Below are 20,413 nucleotides of genomic sequence, written 5' to 3'. Positions count from 1 at the left end.
TAGTAGCAGATATTTAGCAGATATTTAGCAGATAAATAGCAGATATTTAGTGAAGTTCGGTTAATTGTAAATGGCAGGACACGAACTTAAAATAATAACAACGTTTACAAGGCAGCTGCTGTATAGGCAATAGGTGTGAAGTTTTGCTTGGAATATTATTTCATTAGTTGAGAGGGGTAGTAGACCCTGAATTCCACCCACACGCTTGATGAATGTTCTACATTGAGCAACAAACTGTATTCTTAGCTAAATTCTTGAGATCAGGCTTTACAATTGGGTTATCGCCGCTGAGATTACAGAATATTTTTGATTGAGTGCGTCCGGTAACGCCGTAAAAGTTGGCTCCTTATCTTCGAAATTAGGAAAAGTGCTTCATAGAACCGGAATGATAAAATAGCGAAAGATCGAGTTCCATGGGTAGATTATGTGTAAAAGGCACTGCATCGGGGGAGCAGTATTTCGCATATGTTTTTCGGGGATGCTTCGGAAATCCCACGCGCCTTAGTTTTCGTCTGTTGAAATTCGAGAACAGAGGCATGCTTATCATGCCTCGAGAATTCTAATACTGTGGTTCCAACTAATTGTACTAACAGCAACTCAATTCCGCAGAGGTCAAGGGCTTATAACACATCGACGCTCCTTCATTAATGGGAGGCAGGTGGGCTTGTCCAGTTTTTTTCCGAACAGTTGTTCTATTTCTTCTAGCGTCTTGCCCTTAGTTTCCGGTAGGAACACCGCAAAAAGCACAAAACCTACGACAAGCAGCGCGCCAAAGAGCCAGTAGGTACCAGGGACACCCAGAAGCTCCTGCAGCCTGTAGAACTCTTTGATTAGAAGGAATGTGTACCCAAAACTGAAGGCCGTGCAGAAACCCGTAGCAAATCCTTTAACACGTAGCGGCAGCAACTCTCCCAACAGAACCCAGGGTAGAGGCCCGAGGCCTGTTCCCAAGGTTATAAAAAACAGCACCATCGCCGCAAGCGGTAGCCAGCTATACGAAGCCAGGAACGTCTCTTCGTGATGCTGCTTCAAGTAAAAGGAGTAACCCAGCAGCATCAGGCTCAAGCTAGTCGTAAGTGTTGAGGACAGGAGCAAGATCTTCCTGCCGACGCGGTCCGCCAAGAGCATGGTGACCACATTCACAAGCACTTGCACAGCACCCATTATAATAACACAATCAGACGCAGGAATGGGTGTTTGTGCTGCCTCGAAGATGTCGTTCCCAAAAACGACGATGACACCGCAGGCTGAAGACTGCTGGATGAACATGGCCATGAGGGTGTAGAGAAAAGGTTTGTAGATGTAAGGTAGTGCAAGCTCCTGAATTCGAAAGCTTTCCGTATTGGAAACGCTCTCTTCGATGGCGGTGAATAGTTTCTTGCCGTTTGGTCCGTGGTAGAAAAGAGCCGATTGCAACGCTGCTTCACGTCGCCCCTTTTGCAGCAGCCACCGAGGCGACTCTTTTGTCCATAACAGCAAGAAAATCATCGCTGCAGCCGGCATCATTAGTGTTACGGCAAGAATCTTGTAGCCAAGCCACTTGCCTAGAATGTATGTGAGCAGCATACCGCTAAACACAACTACGTTGCTCGCTGCGACGAGTAAGCCCCGATTGTGCGCGGGACATATTTCAGAGATGAATACCGGCACGGCGGGGGTCACAATGCCCACGGCTACTCCTGTAAGGGCTCTCCCGGCGAACAGTAGGAGAGTGGATGGGGCGAAAATGATGCACATCCAGCCGGCCAGAAACCAAGCGCAGGAAATGAAGAGGGTTGGACGACGACCCAGCACGTTTACGAGTTGCCCTGGAAGAAACGCAAACGACAGACGTCAGGTCACGAACGTACTGTTTTCGTATAAGCAATAATGTGACTACAAATGTTTTGATAGCGAAACTATCCGGCTCTGCTTCCTCCTAATGCAAGCATGTAGAAACATATAAGTTTCTCAACTAATAACATCTGGCATGGCTTATCAATGTCATCATTATTTAGCGCATACCAAAACTCTTGCGCGTATTTAAGGAAAAACCTGCGCATAACCGTTGCAAACACTTTCCTATTAAAGAACTACAGACATTGGGCTGTTTGTTACGAAAATCAATTTATACGATCGCATTTAGGTTATTGCACTGCATCGAAAAAGGTTATAAGATTACATAAAAGGTAATGCTATAAGACGAGCACAGGTGCTGACGTGGCCGGTGTCTCCAAAAAAGAAAAAGAGTAAAGTTCCGTCGCGCTGCCAGGGATAGGCGCATCTAGCGTCCATAGGAAGTTTCCCACGGCAATACCAGATTTATATTTATGCCACATAAACATAATAGCTGTCAACAGCGTACAGAGCGCAGCAGTCACTCACGCACACGCAAACTCGCCCTCACGCACTCACACACGCAGGAACACACACGCACAGACACGCGGACCCGCACACGCGCACACACACAGTTCCCGCAATATTTAGCCCAAGCCAAAGAATGTTTCTCTTAAACATGACTGTCGCAGCAGATTTCGGCGTGTAACTTTTCCTTCCTTTTTCACCAAACCCGATTAACGTGCGCGTGCACATTTATTAGCTTATTTTGCTACAAAATGTTGCTCGTGACACCATACTATAACATATTACAAATGTTTCGAAGCTCAAAAACGAACTCTGAAACATGTGGAACGAACAGTTTTAAATACTGCTGTGAGACCCCCACTGGAACCTTCTATAAAAAACTCTCACCTCCCCTCGCGGGAACCCCTGTGTAGATGCGACGCATAGGCGGAGCGGCGAAGGGACCGCGTTTTATAGCGCGCATAACGTTGAGGGGACTGCGTAAGCCGGTCCCAGTCGATGACGACGTTGGCGTACTTGTAAAGCGGCGTGGACTCTAGGTGTTTGAGCCAAGCGTGGATGTTGCTTCGCCGGAGAACGGCACACCAGTTATATGCGCAGCGCGCCCGAAGGAGAGGAAACCGCGGAAGAGAGAGTACTGCACATGCGCCGGCCCCAGCGCGTCTGCCGCGGCTATGCCGCAACGTGCCGCGGCTACGACGCAACACAATCCACTTTAATCCAATCCAATCCAAATCCAATCCAATCCAATCCAATCCAAGCCAAGCCAATCCAATCCAATCCAATCTAAGCCAATCCAATCCAATGCCCCTCGCGAGAGAGTGTTCCCTATCGGAGAGGAGAGGGGGTGAGCGGCGGAGAGCGCAGCTGGCGCGGCGAGGAGAATGGGGGAGGGGCGGACAACGCCGATGACGACGACGACGCCGGAGGGACAAGGCGAGTGAATCAGATGCTCTGCATCTAAAAAAAACGTTATGAGCCTTCAGAACCCGAGGGCACGCCTTCTGTTTCCGATACCAGTGGAAGACAACGCCAGCTAAGGATCGCAAGGCTGGTTGTTAGTCTCATGGGGCACCTAATGCTTTCGCATATTATCCCCACAACCACTTTCCTGAGGCATCATTGTGAAACAATAGTCCGTCCGTCTCGTCCGTCCATCTGTCTGTCTGTCTGTCTGTCTGTCACTTGAGTAAACTATACTCTCCGCGAAAGCAAAAGATTTGCCGCGTGTCAGCTTGCTTCGCTGCAAATGAACCTGCTGCCATGGCTTATCCTCACTCTTTATCCACACTGTTATTTGCAAGGGATACCTCCAGAATATTTCAGGCAAAACATGAGTACATGACCCACAGTGCCGGCATTCCTTTAACTCGTAATACACTTTGTGTTCATTTTACCGATAGCCGCGAAAAAACAATGTAAAAGCAGTGTCGAGGCGCGGCGATATAGAGTCCCATGGTTCCAACACGCAACGCGTGAGCGATGTCATTTGCTAAGAAGGGACATATACGCGACCATTTTCTGTCAGTTGAGAGGGCACTGTTGACTTGTGCTCCGCAGAAGTAGCTCCTATTTTCAGTATCAATGAAGGAAATTGACTGTTCTTTTATTTTGATTGTTACTGCCGCTGTGTAGGTATTACCCAGTTGTGCATATGAGCCTGTCGTTGCTTATTGCGCTATATGCCCGATTTTCAGCGTTGAGTTCCCTGGACCAGTCCAGGAACATCGGTAAAGCGGCGGGACGACGTTGCTTTAGCGACCGACTAGCGATAGTATCCGGCGTTGCCCTGGTGGGCCACTTTACTAATGACACTAATAGGCAAAACATAGGTATTTCTGGTCATGATTAGGCAGTTCACCAGGAAATTGTACACAATTAGCAACTCCCGCGCGCCGTCGATACATGGGAGTCTACAATACATGGACGTCAGTTAATGGGAAAAGGCTGGAACACGCGTTTTACTGGAACTCTCCCAAAATAAACACTGTACCAAGATGGCGCGCTCAAACGACCACTTACCCATGCGAAGTGCTATCTCAGTAGGTTTGAAGGGAACTCATCAGTCAGAGTTTTATTATAAACAACATTGGCTGGTACAGGGAGGCGCGTGGTTGCGGTAACTCCCAATAGATGGCGAGAGCTATACGAATGCGGGAAAACTGAGCTGAATTCTACGTTCAGGCATGTGTGGGCTAAAAAATGCCGCTCACGTCTTTACAGACGGTTTACAGCGCGGCGCCTTGGCCGCGACCATGCTGGCCGGCGTGACGTCATTGGCATGGCTGGCCTTTAGTGTGAGTTTCTCGCCGCGGCCTTCGCTCGTGCTCGCGCGCATCGGCGAGGGCCGGCGCGGCTCGATGGATAAAATAGCAATTTTTTTACTGTTGCTATGAATGGGGTCTTGTTGTGAAATTAAGTAGCGCGTCACAGATTACTTTTTCACAAAAAATTCCACATAAGCGTTCATTAAACGTTGTTATGATTGGCGTTCGTCACCTAGTTTTCTGTTTACACGTTTCGTCCAAGGAAAGCTGTCGGATGGCTTTGCATTATTTTTTCTATTTCTACGCACGCCCTGAGACTAACAAAACAAAAGCTTAAGAGCAGTAACATCGTGCGGTAAAACATAATTCTGCATGCATTAACAACGTTCCAAAGCTTGTTTACAAGGCTTTCCTTTCCGGCCTGCGCTAAAATGGTTTTCTGTGCACGCAGTATGTAATAAATAAGAAAGGCTGTAAAACAAAATATTACTGCATGGGTGTGGAAGTTGCACATTACCCCTTTTCCAATTTTTCATGTCTTGACGTGCGATAAAAAAGCTGCAACGCTCAGCGTTATAATTGTCAGCGAACTTATACAGCTGACGAGGTCTGCCTGGTATATCAATGTTCCGCATTATCAGCTGTTGCCTGTTCGGTAAATGTAAACTTGCGGCAATAGAAACACACATGTTAAAACTGCCAAAAAACGGCCATATAGCGCTTACTATTGGACGGCAAGATCGCATATGCGTGGCCAAGAACATTGGGTGCGCTCACGCGAAAATCTCAAAATAGTATTTAGCACGTACAGTGATCTTATAAACGGTCAAATTGGTGTATCAAGCCTTTTTAACCCACACCAATATTTCCCGACCTGACTAAAAGGCTGCGGATGTGAGTATTTTTTATTTTGATATTATGCATTACATAATTGTTTTGGTAGCATACGCGACATGACAATTTTTGAATGTGTCCATTGTTTTTATTTTTGCTTATGTATTCTGGTATTCACTTTCATGAGCTTTGCTGCAGCAAGTTTTAATTATCTGTAACTTAATGACTTGACTGCGATAACCATGTATGCAACCGATTGAAACCCAACATAGGATTTAATTACAGAGAGTTGAAGTGACGAACTTCCATTTCGGCCAGCCTCAGTTGTGTCTCTGCATCGAACTACGCTGTAAACGTACCGTTAGAAAAATCTACTTCAACGGCTTGGCAGCGAAGTGTACCACTCAAGATTTCAGATACTGGTGTCCTCGAAAGTGACGTTCGTGAGGTACGTGACGCTCGCTGAGGACGCAGACTCAGCATACGTTCTAAGCCACAGCTGCAATCGATAACGAGCTTTTTCTCTGATTTTCCTTACTTCGTCTGATTTAGCTGTCGTAATAAGTGTGACACACGGGGCCTATGGAGGAAACATAAGCTGTTGGCAGCGAATGAATTAATCACGCTTGGTGGTGCCATGCAGCAGACTTCGCATGTTTCCGTACATTGAAGCGCTTCCGCGGATGTTCTGTTCCATTTCGCGACAACCAACATAGACTTCAACTGTGTCCACAACATTAAATTATGACTTTCCTTTGTGCGTACCCCATTTTTCTTACGACGCACTTCGAGCGCATAATGGGAGCCTACTGCGAAACCGGAAAAGGAAAATGCCAGTACTGGCGAGTGCGGCTCTGACGCCATCTGGCCAAGGCTGGCATAGCTGCTCGCTGGAAATGGCTTATACGCGTGTTATGATAGAATCGTGAAATTGTTTTTTTTTAGAAAACTGTATGTGGCTGTATTTGTAAGCAAAAACGAATTGAAGATACGGTCAAAATTCAATCTTACGAAATTCGCAATCTAACGAACAAACTTGGATTACCCCGCAGGTGCCTATACAGGTCAATTCCTTTATGGTTTCCAACGAACGAGATATATTCATCACTATTCCAAATTAACTAAGTATTTCCCAAAACAGACATTTAAAAATGGAGCGATTTCGAATGTATTTCGTCGAACCGCCACAAAGATTATAACGCCATGTCAGAGGAAGAAAACGAGACATCCACTTTTCTTTTTACGGAGCTCTGCGAGATTAACCCAGCATTCCCATTGCCGCAGACCACGGCGTCTTGGCTAGCACGCTTTCCACTGTATTGAAGGGAAAAGGACGACGTTGTTCACGCCACTTTGTCTGGAATTGCATCTAAGATAACGAACCTCGAGCCCACTCCACACAAGAAGTTGAAGGAAGCCCTGTTAAGGTGGTTCAAGGACATGAGAGCCAAGAACGTCCCGCTCAGCGGAACGTTCAGGGTCAGCGCAACTCAGAATAAAAACCTCGGTGTTTTGTGCGCATGCCAGGGTACGATGACTTCAGGGTGAACCCTGGCTGGCTTATTATTTCACCGCGGACTTTTAGCGCATGGCTAAATGTTCGCAGGCGAGCGCCGCGGCAGCCGCAGTTACGATGTCACGTTAGCTGCTGGGATGCGCCTCCTTTAGACATCAAAATTACGGAATCAGCTGCTTGTAATATGGCAGTAGCGATTGCACGAAGTTCCCGATTTAACGAAATAATTCGGGGTTCCCAGTGACTGAGTTATGATGATGACGGTTTGGGTTTAATGGCGCAAGGCCAACAAGGGCAAACAGCGCCAAAGAAAAAGTTAATTTATGATGACACAGACCAGTGATTGCGTCAGAGCAGGTTTTAGTACCAGCTGACTGTTTAGTTATTAAGTAGTTAGTTAAAACAGGTAATTTTCCCAAAATTCTGAGCGCCCATTTTGTGGCGGGGCTTTCGAAAAATCTTGTGAAACAGTGTTTAAATACCCTAAGCAAACTATATTAACAAAAACAATTTCAATAACACAACTGGCCTGCTATACAAAAATTAAAAAAAAAACTATTTAAGCGCTGTTCACTCTCCCCCGTGTGTAACTCTTTACGATTTCAGCAATATTGAGGTCCTACACCATAATGAGAATGTGCTCATGAACTTTGAAGCCATTTGAATTAGCAGTTCGGCTAGGCGTTCATATCTCCTCTTCGGGCTTTTCGGGTCATTATGCATGACATCTAAAAGAATTCTTTCCGCCCTTTTACCGGCATCGCCGGGCGAAGTCCTTAACACTGGTTTTGTGCATTTGTATTTGTAACAATCATTAGCACAACCCATTCGGATAACTCAATCAGTGAAACGTTTATTGAGGAATCATTCAAGCACCCTTTTTTATTCTGAAATGAAGAATCGGCCCAACAGTGCCGTTAAGGGGAAAACCGTAAAACTACTTTTTAGATATTCGTAAGGGCTACACAGACCAGCAAATAGCATGGACATACGAACGGGTGAGCGAGATAATGACGAATTTATGAAAACACTATTTCCCCTTTTCTTTGTTTAGGAGTGCAATTTCTGAAAATCCCCCCTTAGTGAGCCCCTACGTCATGACACGAATGCACTCCCAAAATTTCAAGTCTCTAGGTGTAACAGATTTGGCTGGACTTTGCAAAATCAGTCAGTCAGTCCAGTCAGTCAGTCTGTCAGTCAGTTCACGAAAAAAACTAAAAAAAAAGTCACGAAAAAAAACTAAAGTAGACGGCAATAAATATTTGCTACATGGTATACGTACCCCCGAGTACACCGCCGAAAATAGAGCCGCATTTCAGCAGTGACCCAAACCAGCTGCTGTCTTCTGGCGCAAAGTTCATCGCCAGCCTCAATTCTTCTAAGGTAGGGGAAGAGTAGGTACATGCTGCACCGAAGCTCAGCGAAGCCAAGTAGGCCGTGAACACTGCGAAGTACAGCCGCACGCTGGCAGGAGCAAGGAGGCGCTGTTCGGCGGCGTATTCCCCTTCCGGAGGTCTCTGCAGAACATCATTGGCTGTGGACAGCACGGAGCAAGATCACTAGAACTCAGCTTTCAAGCACATAGCCTCGTACGAGCTACATATGCATATGCAAATGCAACCGTACTCACTTTATTTCCTGTCTCTTTAAAATACATAGCTGCAATCATCAAAAGCATCAATTATTTCAAAACTAATTTGAAGTGTTGTATGTTCAACGGAAGAATTTGAAACGTTAAATTTGAAATTTTATTTCACGTCCAATTCGTTGCAACATGTCAAACGTGTAACCCAAGTTTTCTATCAAATATCTGAAAAGCAAAACTGGCTAACATCTCTTTCACGTTTAACACGACGTGTCAAGCCTTTGCTGACACAACGACTGTTTTTCGGCAAAAACAAATGTACAGGCGGGGACCTAATATTCCGGACCACGCGAGCGCGTGGCGAAATCCACCGATGCACACTCTGGAGGCGTGGCGCCTGTTGTCGAGACCGGCGCGGTGCGCATGCGCGCCCTTTTTTACTCGCTGGCACGTTGATTTTCTCGCTTCCTGCAGCGGTGCTGCGATGGTCACTGAAGCACCGCAGAGCGACGTTTCTGCAGCCTTTCTTTTATCCTGATGAGACATTTGCGGCCTATTATGACGATTGCGCTGGCTTTGGCGCAAGTGCTGCTCGCGTTCGGATAAATGTTTACGGGGATTGTTTTATTTGGTATTTTGCTCTTTGTACTTTATCGTGCATACACGCTGAGGGCTTTCGAACGGTGTCGTAAAATGAACCGTGTGTGAAGTACAATCACAGGGCGCTGCTGCGATATATCGAAAACAAAATGCCAGTGAGATGAATCGCGAACCTTTATTCAGTTTGTTTACTGTGTATACTACTCAATTACTGAACTTGTATTTCAGCTCACTTTCCGCTGCCGATAATTAGGCAATTTTCAAATGCATTAAAAAAATCATCTCGATGTCGCTTTTTGCTGTCTACTTCCTTACTTAAAAATGATCCAAAGAGATACTTATTTAATTGCCTGTTCGCTCTGCAAGCTAGCATTCGTCAAAATAGCACATCGGGTTCCAATCGCAGAACGTCCTAAGATTGTTCGCTACTTATAGTAGGCATTCCTCAAAGGGAAATTTGCGGGCTTACTAATAGGTCCAGGGATGTTGCCCGAGCAGGTCATGTATACAGGGATTAAGAAGGCCGGCTTGCAGATGGCCAGCAGGGCTGAAGGTCAAGGTTGAAAACAGAAGAGAAGGACAAGCTGATTTTTGCTGCAGTGGTGGTTGAAGACCCGCTACTTAATGCCAAATAAATTCGGGAGGCTCTACGTGAATATGACGACGTTCTTCGATGGGGACCCGAGGTGCCACTTTGACAAATACCGAAGGGCACAGAGCGAAGAGAAAATACATAGGACTATATTTCTCTAGAACAATTTTAAGTAAGGATAGAACAACAACAAAAATAATTTCTTTTACAAATCTGGCAAAGTGCCTACTTTAGCGGCAGCATAAATCGGGCTGAAAGATAAGTTCAGTGGTCATGTAGCACACAAAATAAAGACAACGAATAAATGCTCGCGATTCATCTCGCCGACATTTCGTTGTCGATAGCACGGCACCCTGCGATTCTGTTTCATACAAGCTTCACTTGGCGATGCCGCTCAGAAGCAGCTCGTCTCACCCCGTATAAAGGATAAAGCACAAAACAGAAAAAAAAAAATTCCGCGTAAGCATTTATCAGGATGCGATGAGTGTTTGTGCCAAAGCAGGCGCAATAGTCACATTAGGCCGCCAATGTGTCATCGGGATGAAAGTAATGCTACAAAGGCGTCGCTCTTCGGTGCTTCAGTGACCATCGCAGTGCCGCTGCAGGAAGCTAGAAGATCAGCGTGCCTGCGAGTAAAAAAGGACGTGCATGCGCGCCGCGATGGTCTCGACAACAGGCTCCAGGCCTCCAGAGTGCGCATTGGTGGCTTTTGCCACGCGCTCGCGTGGTCCGGAATATTAAGTCCCCGCCTGTACCTAAATACATTATTTCATACATGTGTCAAGCAATGTTCATTAAATTTTATGAATGACGCAAGAACCAAGCCTTTGAAGCAATGTTTTCATATATGAGCTTCAAATGAACCCAGTTCAGGAAATGGTCTAAACAGTGGTCAAGAGAACATTGCTTGCCTAATAACAACATTTTTAAAAATATTAACACTTCATACCATTATTATTATTCTGACAAGTTGTTAGGTTATAAATTTTTACTATGACAACAAGGCACTCGTACCAACAGCGAAAAGCATATGGGGGCAATTTTGTCCTGTAAGGGGAGCGTCTTGCCAGCTTCTCTCATACAATCATCTTTTTTTGCACTGTTGTTGATTTTCCTTGACAGCAATAGACTCTCGCGGTCAATCACCCTTCGGAAACAAAACAAGGCTTTGTATATAGACGAGGTATGCTTAAAGGGTAGAAGTGCCTTTCTGGTTGTCTTTGTTGTTGTTGTTGTTTTACTTCTCCAGTACCGTGCTTAGCAACAAGGAGCAAAGCCTTCTTCCCAAGTGAACGCAAGCTTGAACTTATCTTGGGCGCTGTTTGGTCAAGCAGTGCTTACACCAATAAACAACACACAACAACAGGATGCAGTTATCTCATTTTATTCTTTTCTCTGTAAGTCCTGCAAGTTGTTCAAACACAACTGGCGTCTCTGGGTACACCTCACAAACACCATAGACATTTTACTGCGGTACATTTCCACGCCTTGTCGGCTTCTGGATGCCCATGAAGTTCAACAGGTTTCGCAGCTAAACATACATGTTTCAGTAACTGCTTCTAACATATTTTTTCGTTGGTTGTTTGCCATAACTCCGCATACTCTGTGTAGAGGAAAATCTTGCAAATCACTTCGCTATGCATCCAATTCCCCACAAATAAGTGGCAAGCACTCCTCAAACACTCTTCTGGTTCTGGTAATAAGATTTGTTGAGTAATTTATTCCAGACATAGCCCCTTGAGTATAACTTCCAGCCTGGACTCAGAATCACGCTATTAGGACCTTGAATCAAGAAGGCGAAAGAGGAAGCCGTCGAGTACATTTTCACGCAAAGATGTCTCCTACTCATTTGCACGGGAAACCCGTTCAAACAAGGAAGCTTCAATCAGAAAAATGGTTCTATATAACCAACGACCACTGAATCTTTCCGATACTGCCCAACGCTGTGAAAATAAAGCTTGCGTTTACGAATAAGCATGCAATGCCAACAGAACATTGGACAAAAACGTATAGCGCGTTTTTTATCGCATGCGCGCTCGTCTAGCGCCAACTTGCTTGATAGTAATATTCTGTGGATTCAGCCTATCTTATCGATATTCAGAGTATAAAATGAGAGTGACGAAAATACAAAAACCCCGTGTCATCTCCACAAACGTGGACACTGGGGAGGGGCGAAGCAGGCAGTGTATAAGTGTATTAAAAGATTGTCTCTCTTTTGCCACACGGCGCGCGCTGATTGGGGGCCGGAGAAGCGCCGGTGGGAGGAGCAATCGCGCGTTTGCTGATGCCGTGGCGCCCTCTGTTGCGTTGAACCGTATTTAGGCAATTTGCATCCTCATCTGTCCCAGGTTGGGGTAGTGGCCACGGTAAACGCAAAGGCAGTTAAATGCCCGCGCCTCGCACTGGGGGGTCGTCCTTGGGGATAAACAAGGCCCAGGCACGAGGTAAGTATGCCTTTTCTTGCTTCGACCGACCACCCGACCCTATCAGGCCTATAGTCGAGAGCCGGTCGGTATCTGAGTGTGCCACAAGTTGATTTATGGTGGAAGTCTTTATTTGTTGGTCTTGTCGGCCGATTTAAAGAAAATAAGTTATCACCAGTTCTCTTTTTGCCGCCTGACTAACATCTAAGCCTGCCGATTATACCTGGTGCCTTAACTATCGTTTTTGCAACAAGGCTTTATGCTATACCACGACCTTTTTGGCGAAGCATGGTACCCACACATTTGAATTCTTCAACAGTTTGAATTCCACATGCATTGATCGCTATCATATGGTCCTATTGAAGTACCTCTCTTTATGGCTGAAAACGGCAGTTTTTTTATTGTACGTATAAAATTCGCTGGGGGCCCTCTTTCTTCCTATTTTATTATGCCATTACATGACTTTAAAAGTAACGTTAACGCAATCCTGTCGTTTACATTGACCGCAATGCACTCTAGGGACAAATAAATGCTGCCAACAAAGCACATTCGGAGAATGACAGCTACGGGCATACCATTTGATCCTGAAACACTTTTTCCAATATGCAACGTAATCGTTGATTTGCGTTATACCCTGCAGGGCAAAACACACTTTTCGGTCAAATCGCACACCCGCCATCGTCATTTGCAGAAATTTTATAGTTGGGTGCGTGAATTAGTTTATCCTGTGCATTGTGAAAAAACTCGGCCACATGACTGTCCGAGATTGCACGACAACAAGGCAAACTCACATCAGCAACACTGAGAGAAGACAGGGGGGCAATTTAGGCCAGCAAGACGGACGTCTTGCCTCCTTTTCTACAAGCACCTTTTCTGCACTGGTGTTAATTTTTTATCACAGCAACTCGCCCTGCTAATAACCCTTTTGCAACAGGAGGCTTTGCAGGCGTGGTGTGCTTGGAGAGTTTTTCTTGCCCTCGTTTTCTTCTTATTGTCTTTTTACTTCGCCGGTACACCGCTTAGTAACCCTCAGCAGAGCCATCCGCACACAGCTAGTGAGCAAAGGGAACACTAGCATGATGTTATCTTTTACGCTGTGCTGCCGGTCTTTGTGCCTATATTGAAGCAGAATATAATGGCCAGTCCATATCGGCGGATTTTTGCCGCTGTGTGGTTATGTGAAACTGAGTTATAATTACTAATACGTACGCAGTATTTAAAGTACGTTGACATATTTATCTTGGATGACTTTCTTAGTGTTTGAGCAGTAGTTTATCGAATGATTGGAATTTTGTTTTTGTTCCTTGACCTAAATGATTGATATTGATAGCAGTTTTTTTTTTCATTTTTAACGCTTATTTAACGACTAAATCAGCTGGTTGTACGGGTTACTTGGGCTGCTTTGTTTCCAAGATATTAGACGTTATTATCTCACGTCAAGCCAGTGAAAAAATAGTACGTGGACATTTCAAATGTTAACAAATGAGCTGATATCATGCCGCACAAAAAATTGCCCGCACACATCCGAAATGTTCAAGAGTTTTATGTCCACGAGCATTTCCACTACCACAGGTGGTCAAAATTACGCCAGAGCCCTCCACTACAGCGCGCCTCATCGCCTGCGTTGCGTCGGCGCGTTAAAACCTACAATCACGCACTCATTTAGACTATCAAATGGTGGGATTCGAGCACGTTATCTCTTGGCCTGAAAACGACAGTTCTTTTTTCTTATACGCAAAAAATTCGCTGTGGCCCTTATATCTGCCTTTTAATTGTACCAGTGCACGTAATTATAAGTGCGCGTGAATAGCATAGCCCGACAAAAATACCTTTATTATAACCAGCATAAGTGTTGTGCTCGGTTACGTGGATGATATTCACAATATTATTGTGCTCCAGGCAGTGCACCAAACCCTACCAAGCCATCCGCTCTCAACTCATCTACACCTTGCAACCCTCAAGTAAAGGATTGATAACAAATGACGTAGTATACGGTCCTCGCAACTCCACAAAATACCATCTTGATACATAAAGAGAAATAGTTTTTACGCCCTTTGTTTGGTAAGCAAGATCGCAAAAGTCAGAGCACTTCAGCCGAAGTTTCATATATTCATAATTATTCGAAAAGAATTTCGAATTTATGTATAAAAGGCATGACAAAAATAAACGAAAATACCGTGAATAGCTTTTCTTTCGAAAATCCTTTTGTTCCAGTAATGCAAATTCGACTGATCTATTTTGATCAGAACCGATTGGTAGGATTTAAAAAGAATATTTATCAAAGCGCCGTGAAATCCTAAACTTTTAAGGTTTTGCGAAGACTTTTGCAGCATGGGCATAAAAAGAAACCAGACTGTACTTTCCAAAGTAATTTTGATTATTTCGTATTTCGTATTATTTCGTATGTATTTGCAAGCATCAGAAAAAGCTCATCTTGCCTTGTTACCGTGACGGTGAAAAAAAATTATTAAATGCATCGTCCAACCCTAAGTCGCCGCAGCCTTTGCGTTTACTTGCAATTCTGAGATTCTAATGACCTTGATGTATTGTTGTGTTTATTCTGGACTCTGAACGACAACACGTTCAATCGGCCGCAGCTTACATCAGGATAAGTGGAGCGATGCTTGGTCCTCGCTGATTGAAGCAGTTTCGTAAGCTAGTTGCGGTAATGCTTTAACGCCGTTTAATCTTCGGGTAAACGAGATTGCAGCAAATTTGATATATCTTGTTTCTTACTTTGATTCCTTCGCGTAATTCAGTAGTTTTCTACGGTTAGACATTCATGGCTATCAGATCCGCGTAGCTATCCACAGCTATAGTCACATGCTATGAAGCAACGAGCCACGAATTCCTTTTATCTTTATTGATAGGTACACGCTATTCAACACGCCACAGTAAATGGAAATTTATCGCTCGAATTTGGGGGTCAACGGTGCCGTGTTGGCAACACCGGCTTTTATACTCAATGAGCCACTCAGTTCTTTCATTTCAAAACGTTCTGCTGCCATCAACACAACACACCGACCAGAACGTGACCCGGTTCATTTAATCCATCTTTTTATCGTGACCCGTCCGTGTTGTAGTAGTTCCACATATCCTACACAACTGCCTAGCGGCAGTTTGACGAAGTTTCTCGTGAAATCTGAAGTACTACCACCGTTTCGCTCTTCACATAGTATTTCAGGATTGATTTTTGATTTGATTATATAGGGTTTAAAGGGCAGACGCAACGCAGGCGATGAGACGCGCCGTAGTGGAGGGATCCGGATTACTTTTGACCACCTGGGGATCTCTAACTTGCGCCGAAATTTCGTACAGGTGGCGTCACAAGTAATTGGAGAACGGGAGCTGTGGCCGAACCGCACAGGAGCGCCGTGTAGATACACCGGCGATAAACGAAAGGAGCAGAACATGCCGGCACGCCTGCCAACGGTGATAGCCCATGTATACTTATCAACCCCCGTCTTTTAACGTGACTTCGAGAATCATTCTCAGCATAGCAGCCTCAGCCATAGAGTTTCTTAGTAAGTATACTAGAGTGGAAACTGTGCCCCGTAAGCCATGTCGTCGTGGGAGTTCATGGGAAGACCCCCCTTTTTGGCTTGGACTTGGCATGAAAATTGGGTTCTTAAGCGGTTTTGGGGATTTGCTTTCTTCACTATGCATTAACACGTTTACGAGCTACAAGGAGGCCGAAATCCCCCCGTTTCTGTGGTAGCCGTGTTCAGTGAAACAGCAGGCAGTGCGTGATCGCAACTGACGTTGCCCATGCCGCAGTCGAAGGAAGCACGACTGAGCGGGTAATATGCCGCCGCGAAATTTGTAGCCGACGAAAAAAATAACAAAACGTCATTCGACGAAGACAAGATACGGCAGATACGGGCGCTTGTATGCGTCCTATCTTGTCATCGTCGACGACTGTTTAACGCCACGTTTTCATTTTTTTTGTTAAACTAGCCGGCGGTCGCGGTGCACCGGTTCACCACGAAGGCAACGTTTTCATAGGCACGCTCAAAAAACTTTCGAGACTCTTCAAATAACATATTATTTGAAATAATGGTAAAATAAATAAAACCACAGTCTTTAATGAGTTACCCCCCAAATATTAACATTGTTCGTAACTACAACCTTGGCCTGCGGAATAGCAGGCACAACCGTTCCGGCAAAAATACGCTTTACTTCTTTTTTCCTTAGTTTTAAAACAGCCTGTTTTTATTTTCCACTTACATAATTGCACACAATTCTTCGCGTTTCTTGTGGCATTTTGTTGAAATTTGCGGTCACTAAAACGTTTGAATCCAAGCCAGTGATGAAACTAAGGCGAGCGTGATGTATAATGGCGGCCCATGACGACACAGACGACCTTGAAGTGAGCCGCATAGACGCTAGCCCCAGATTCCTCTCTAGTGTATACTGTAAGAAACTCTATGGAACCGCATACGAGTGCCGTGTAGATGCACCGGCGGTAAACTAAAGGAGCAGAACACGCATGCGCGCCTGCCGACGGTCATAGCCCATCTATACTTCTCAACCACCTCATTTTAACTCGGCTTCGAGCATTAGCAGCATACTGGCCTCGGTGATGGCACTGATAGCAGACCCTCCTAAAAATATTAAAAAAGAAAAATTGTCACTCTAGATTCTTACGATTGCGACGTTTCTCGATCCAGCAGCTTGCGTGGGCTAGAAGTGGGGGCCAACGCTGCCAGATACCGCCTCTGCTATAAGCGCCATTGCTGAGGCCATAGAGTTTCTTACAGTATACACTAGAGAGGAATCTGGCGCTATCGTCTATGCGGCTCATTTCAAGGTCGTCTGCGTCGTCATGAACCGCCATTATAGATCGCGCTCGCCTTAGTTTCAGCATTGGCTTGGATTGAAACGTTTTAGTGACCGCAAATTTAAACAAAATGCCACAAAAAACGCGAAGAATAGTGTCCAATTATTTGAGTGGAAAATAAAAACAGGTTGTTTTAAAACTGAGGAAAAAAGAAGTAAAGCGTATTTTTGCCGGAACGGTTGTGCCCGCTATTCCGCAGGCCAAGGTTGTAGTTACGAACAATGTTAATATCTGGGGGCAACTCATTAGAGACTGTGATTTTATTTATTTTACCATTATTTAAAATAATAAGTTGTTTAAAGAGTCTCGAAAGTTTTTTGAGCGTGCCTATGAAAGCGTTGCCTTCGTGGTGAACCGGTGCACCGCGACCGCCGGCTAGTTTAAAAAAATGAAAACGTGGTGTTAAACAGTCGTCGACAATGACAAGATAGGACGCATACAAGCGCCCGTATCTGCCGTATCTTGTCTTCGTCGAAGGACGTTTTGTTTCTTCTTTTCGTCGGCTACAAATTTCGCGGCGGCATATTACCCGCTCATTCATGCGTCCTTCGACCGCGGCATGGGCAACGTCAGTTGCGATCACGCATTGCCTGCTGTTTCACCGAACACGGGTAGCACAGAAACCGGAGGATTCCGGCTTCCTTGTAGCTCGTAAACGTGTTAATGCATAGCGAAGAAAGCAAATCCCGAAAACCGCTTAAGTATCCAACTTTCATGCCAAGCCTAAGCCAGAAAGGGGGGTCTTCCCATGAACCCCCACGACGACATGGCTTACGGGGCACAGTATACCTACTATACTAGTATACTTACAGTCTAGTATACTTACTAAGAAACTATGGGCCACAGCACCCGTGCTCAAATTAGTACTTCTGACGGCACCTGGAGCTTTTGCTTTCCGCGTCCATCAGAAAAGCGGCCGCCGCGGCCGGGAATCGAACCCGCGTCCTCGTGCTCAGCAGCACAACGCCTTAGCCACTGAGCCACCACGGCGGATTATTTCAGGAGGCCGGCGAACACGCTCCATTAGTGCAATTAAAATGTACTTGGGCTGTCTGAGGTTTTCTGGTATCGCCTAATTATCTTTTCAGAAGTTAGATTCCTAATTCAAGGCCTAGAAAACCTGGACTGATTGGCTCAGTTGAATAGTCACTGAGTTTGGGCCAATCAACTCCGTGCAATCAAAATTCTTTACTCCGAAGCTTTGTATCTTTTACCCCGCTCACAGCGCAGATATTTAGACGCGAAAGCCCCGTCAGCCTGCTTCGGCTGATTCTACGGAAGAAAAATGTGGCGAAGCCTGTGGCGCTTTCGAGATATTCGTTGTTATAGCTCTGTTGCGCAAATGTTGTTGCACCGTACACGGAGGGGGCGAAATAAAAGTGTGACGGCCCTAAGCTAGAGCCAGCGTCACACCTGAAATCTAATATCATCAACAGGCAGAATCAGCTCCATTTTCAGTGATTATGACGTTTCTTGGCTTGTCGTCAGGCTGAACTTCAAGATTACGCAACGTTAAACACAGCACGTTTGGCCAGCGTCCCGCTTAGAGGTTTAACATGGTCAAGTGGTACCCTCACGAAAAAGTGCCCATTGTATTCGTCGATTTTGAAGCTCCGGGTACAGATTTACACCGTAGCATCTCAAAACTTCACTCAATGCCATTGATTCGGCCCGCACATGGCCATTGCGGTTGTTATTCTAGCACAGCGATAAATGCCCACATTGTTGAACGCACGCGCCGTCGGTATTAGGCAACATTTTAAAAAGAGATATGTATGCTGGTTCAGCATACCTTGCTAAACGCAGTGCTGGGGCATGTACTAAGCATTCAGTGATCCAATTGACCAATTACTTACGCGCAAGCACAAGGGGGGTCAATAACAATAAATTTCTGCCCTTAATCTGCATAACGTGCGTATTCCAAAGTCTAGAAAGGTACACACAGATCTACACACAACAGCGACAGGGTATTGGACCATGCCTTTCACAGGAATATGTGTGGCGTTCGAATGTCGTTCCGTTTTTTCGGCGCTGCCAAACCACGCGTCAATTTTTTTCTTACCGAGTGATAAAATACTTCTCAACAGAATTACACAAATATCTGATCTGCAGAAACACGCGCTATAAAATGTTTCTCGAAAATATGGACAGGTCCCAATTCTAGTGCCAGTTTTCTGTGTGCACTAACCAGAAGAAATTACCTTTCTTACAAGATCCCCAGGAATTGACACAGTATTTTTACATTTTGTCAGCGTGAAAATTACGACAAGCATGATCCCGTGTTCGTGACCCAGTATCTCAATACTTGCTCCAACTGTCGTGACCAATTCGACATGTCAGTGCCATGACTTCTCTTTCACTCCTATATATCTCATTCGCCTGCATAACGAACCCACGGTAACTACCACAGTGTAGCCGAAAGCTGAAAAGCTTTAAGAAAACCTTGCTAGTAGTTTAACGTAGTTACCTTTTTCGAAGGGGACGTCGATGCCCTGGTTTGGCGAAAGTGCTTTGAGTTCGCAATCTGTGGTTCCCATTGTTGGCCGCTGCTGTCTTCGACGTCGAAATGCAATGCTTTAGGCGACAGTGACGCGGAAGCGACGCATTGTGAAGGCGGGCGATCCAGAGATACTGAGCGCCGTCCAGCCGAATAGCTTGACCCATCCTTGAAGATGGCGCGCTACGGTTATCTTTATACTTACTCTTGTCGCACCAGTCGGGTAATCCCAACCAAATTGCGGCGATAAGTGCCTAGCTAAGTTGTCTCAAAAGATAAAAGGTGCGCGTTCTCCTCGTAACCCAGTCGAAAGCGATAGGAAAGAAGGCAGTTTTCATGAAATATTTCCCTTAAATCCTAGTACATGCAAGGGCGAGAGCAGCTGCATTGGTTTTGCAAACCCGTCGATGCGAATTCGGCCACGAGAATTTTAACCATGAGCACACTTTGTTGCACTATCTGGGGCTGAAACTTCACGGCATTCGTTTCGAAGCCACTAACCGTTCTTTCGGTCTTGACATTTTGAGCAGAATGTGTTTTGGAAGCAGAATTATACGCCAGAAGACTTCAGAAAACATCACAAATATAGAAATTTTGTTGTTGCAAAAGAGCAACACACTTGAGTGACGCTTCACAAGGCACATGCAACCATTTTTATAAAGACATAATCCGAAAAACTGAATACTAACTCTGTTTATCAAGGAATTGATAAGGACGTGGATTATGTTCACAAGCGCTGAGCGTATTCCAGCACACAAAGCGTGAAATTACAAGTGCAGCAACACACACAGCGCCCTCATACATGCACGATACGCACACGTTACAAGGTAAATATAAATGGTAGCGAAGGTTCGGGCAAAAAGCGGTTCAGAACCTATTGCCAGCGACATCAGCATGGGGGCTTATGGGAGTGGCG

The 20,413-nt window shown here is 45.2% G+C and overlaps 1 protein-coding gene across 1 annotated transcript; it reads right to left on the bottom strand.

Annotated features, from left to right (window-relative positions):
- Positions 1–337: 337 nt before the first annotated feature.
- LOC144178938 (solute carrier family 2, facilitated glucose transporter member 8-like) lies at positions 338–19,694 on the bottom strand. The gene is made up of 3 exons (XM_077707094.1): positions 19,468–19,694; positions 8,243–8,494; positions 338–1,808 (listed from the first exon to the last, which is right to left on the bottom strand). The coding sequence occupies exons 1-3, from the start codon at positions 19,535–19,537 to the stop codon at positions 613–615; spliced, it is 1,518 nt and encodes a 505-aa protein (XP_077563220.1). The 5' UTR covers positions 19,538–19,694; the 3' UTR covers positions 338–612.
- Positions 19,695–20,413: the final 719 nt, after the last annotated feature.

Source organism: Haemaphysalis longicornis, unplaced genomic scaffold (genome assembly GCF_048455015.1).
Source record: "Haemaphysalis longicornis isolate Haplotype H1 unplaced genomic scaffold, Haemaphysalis longicornis Haplotype H1 scaffold_4, whole genome shotgun sequence".
Classification (NCBI taxonomy): domain Eukaryota; kingdom Metazoa; phylum Arthropoda; class Arachnida; order Ixodida; family Ixodidae; genus Haemaphysalis; species Haemaphysalis longicornis.
Note: the sequence above shows the minus strand (reverse complement) of the source record. Positions and strands in the feature narration are given on the sequence as shown.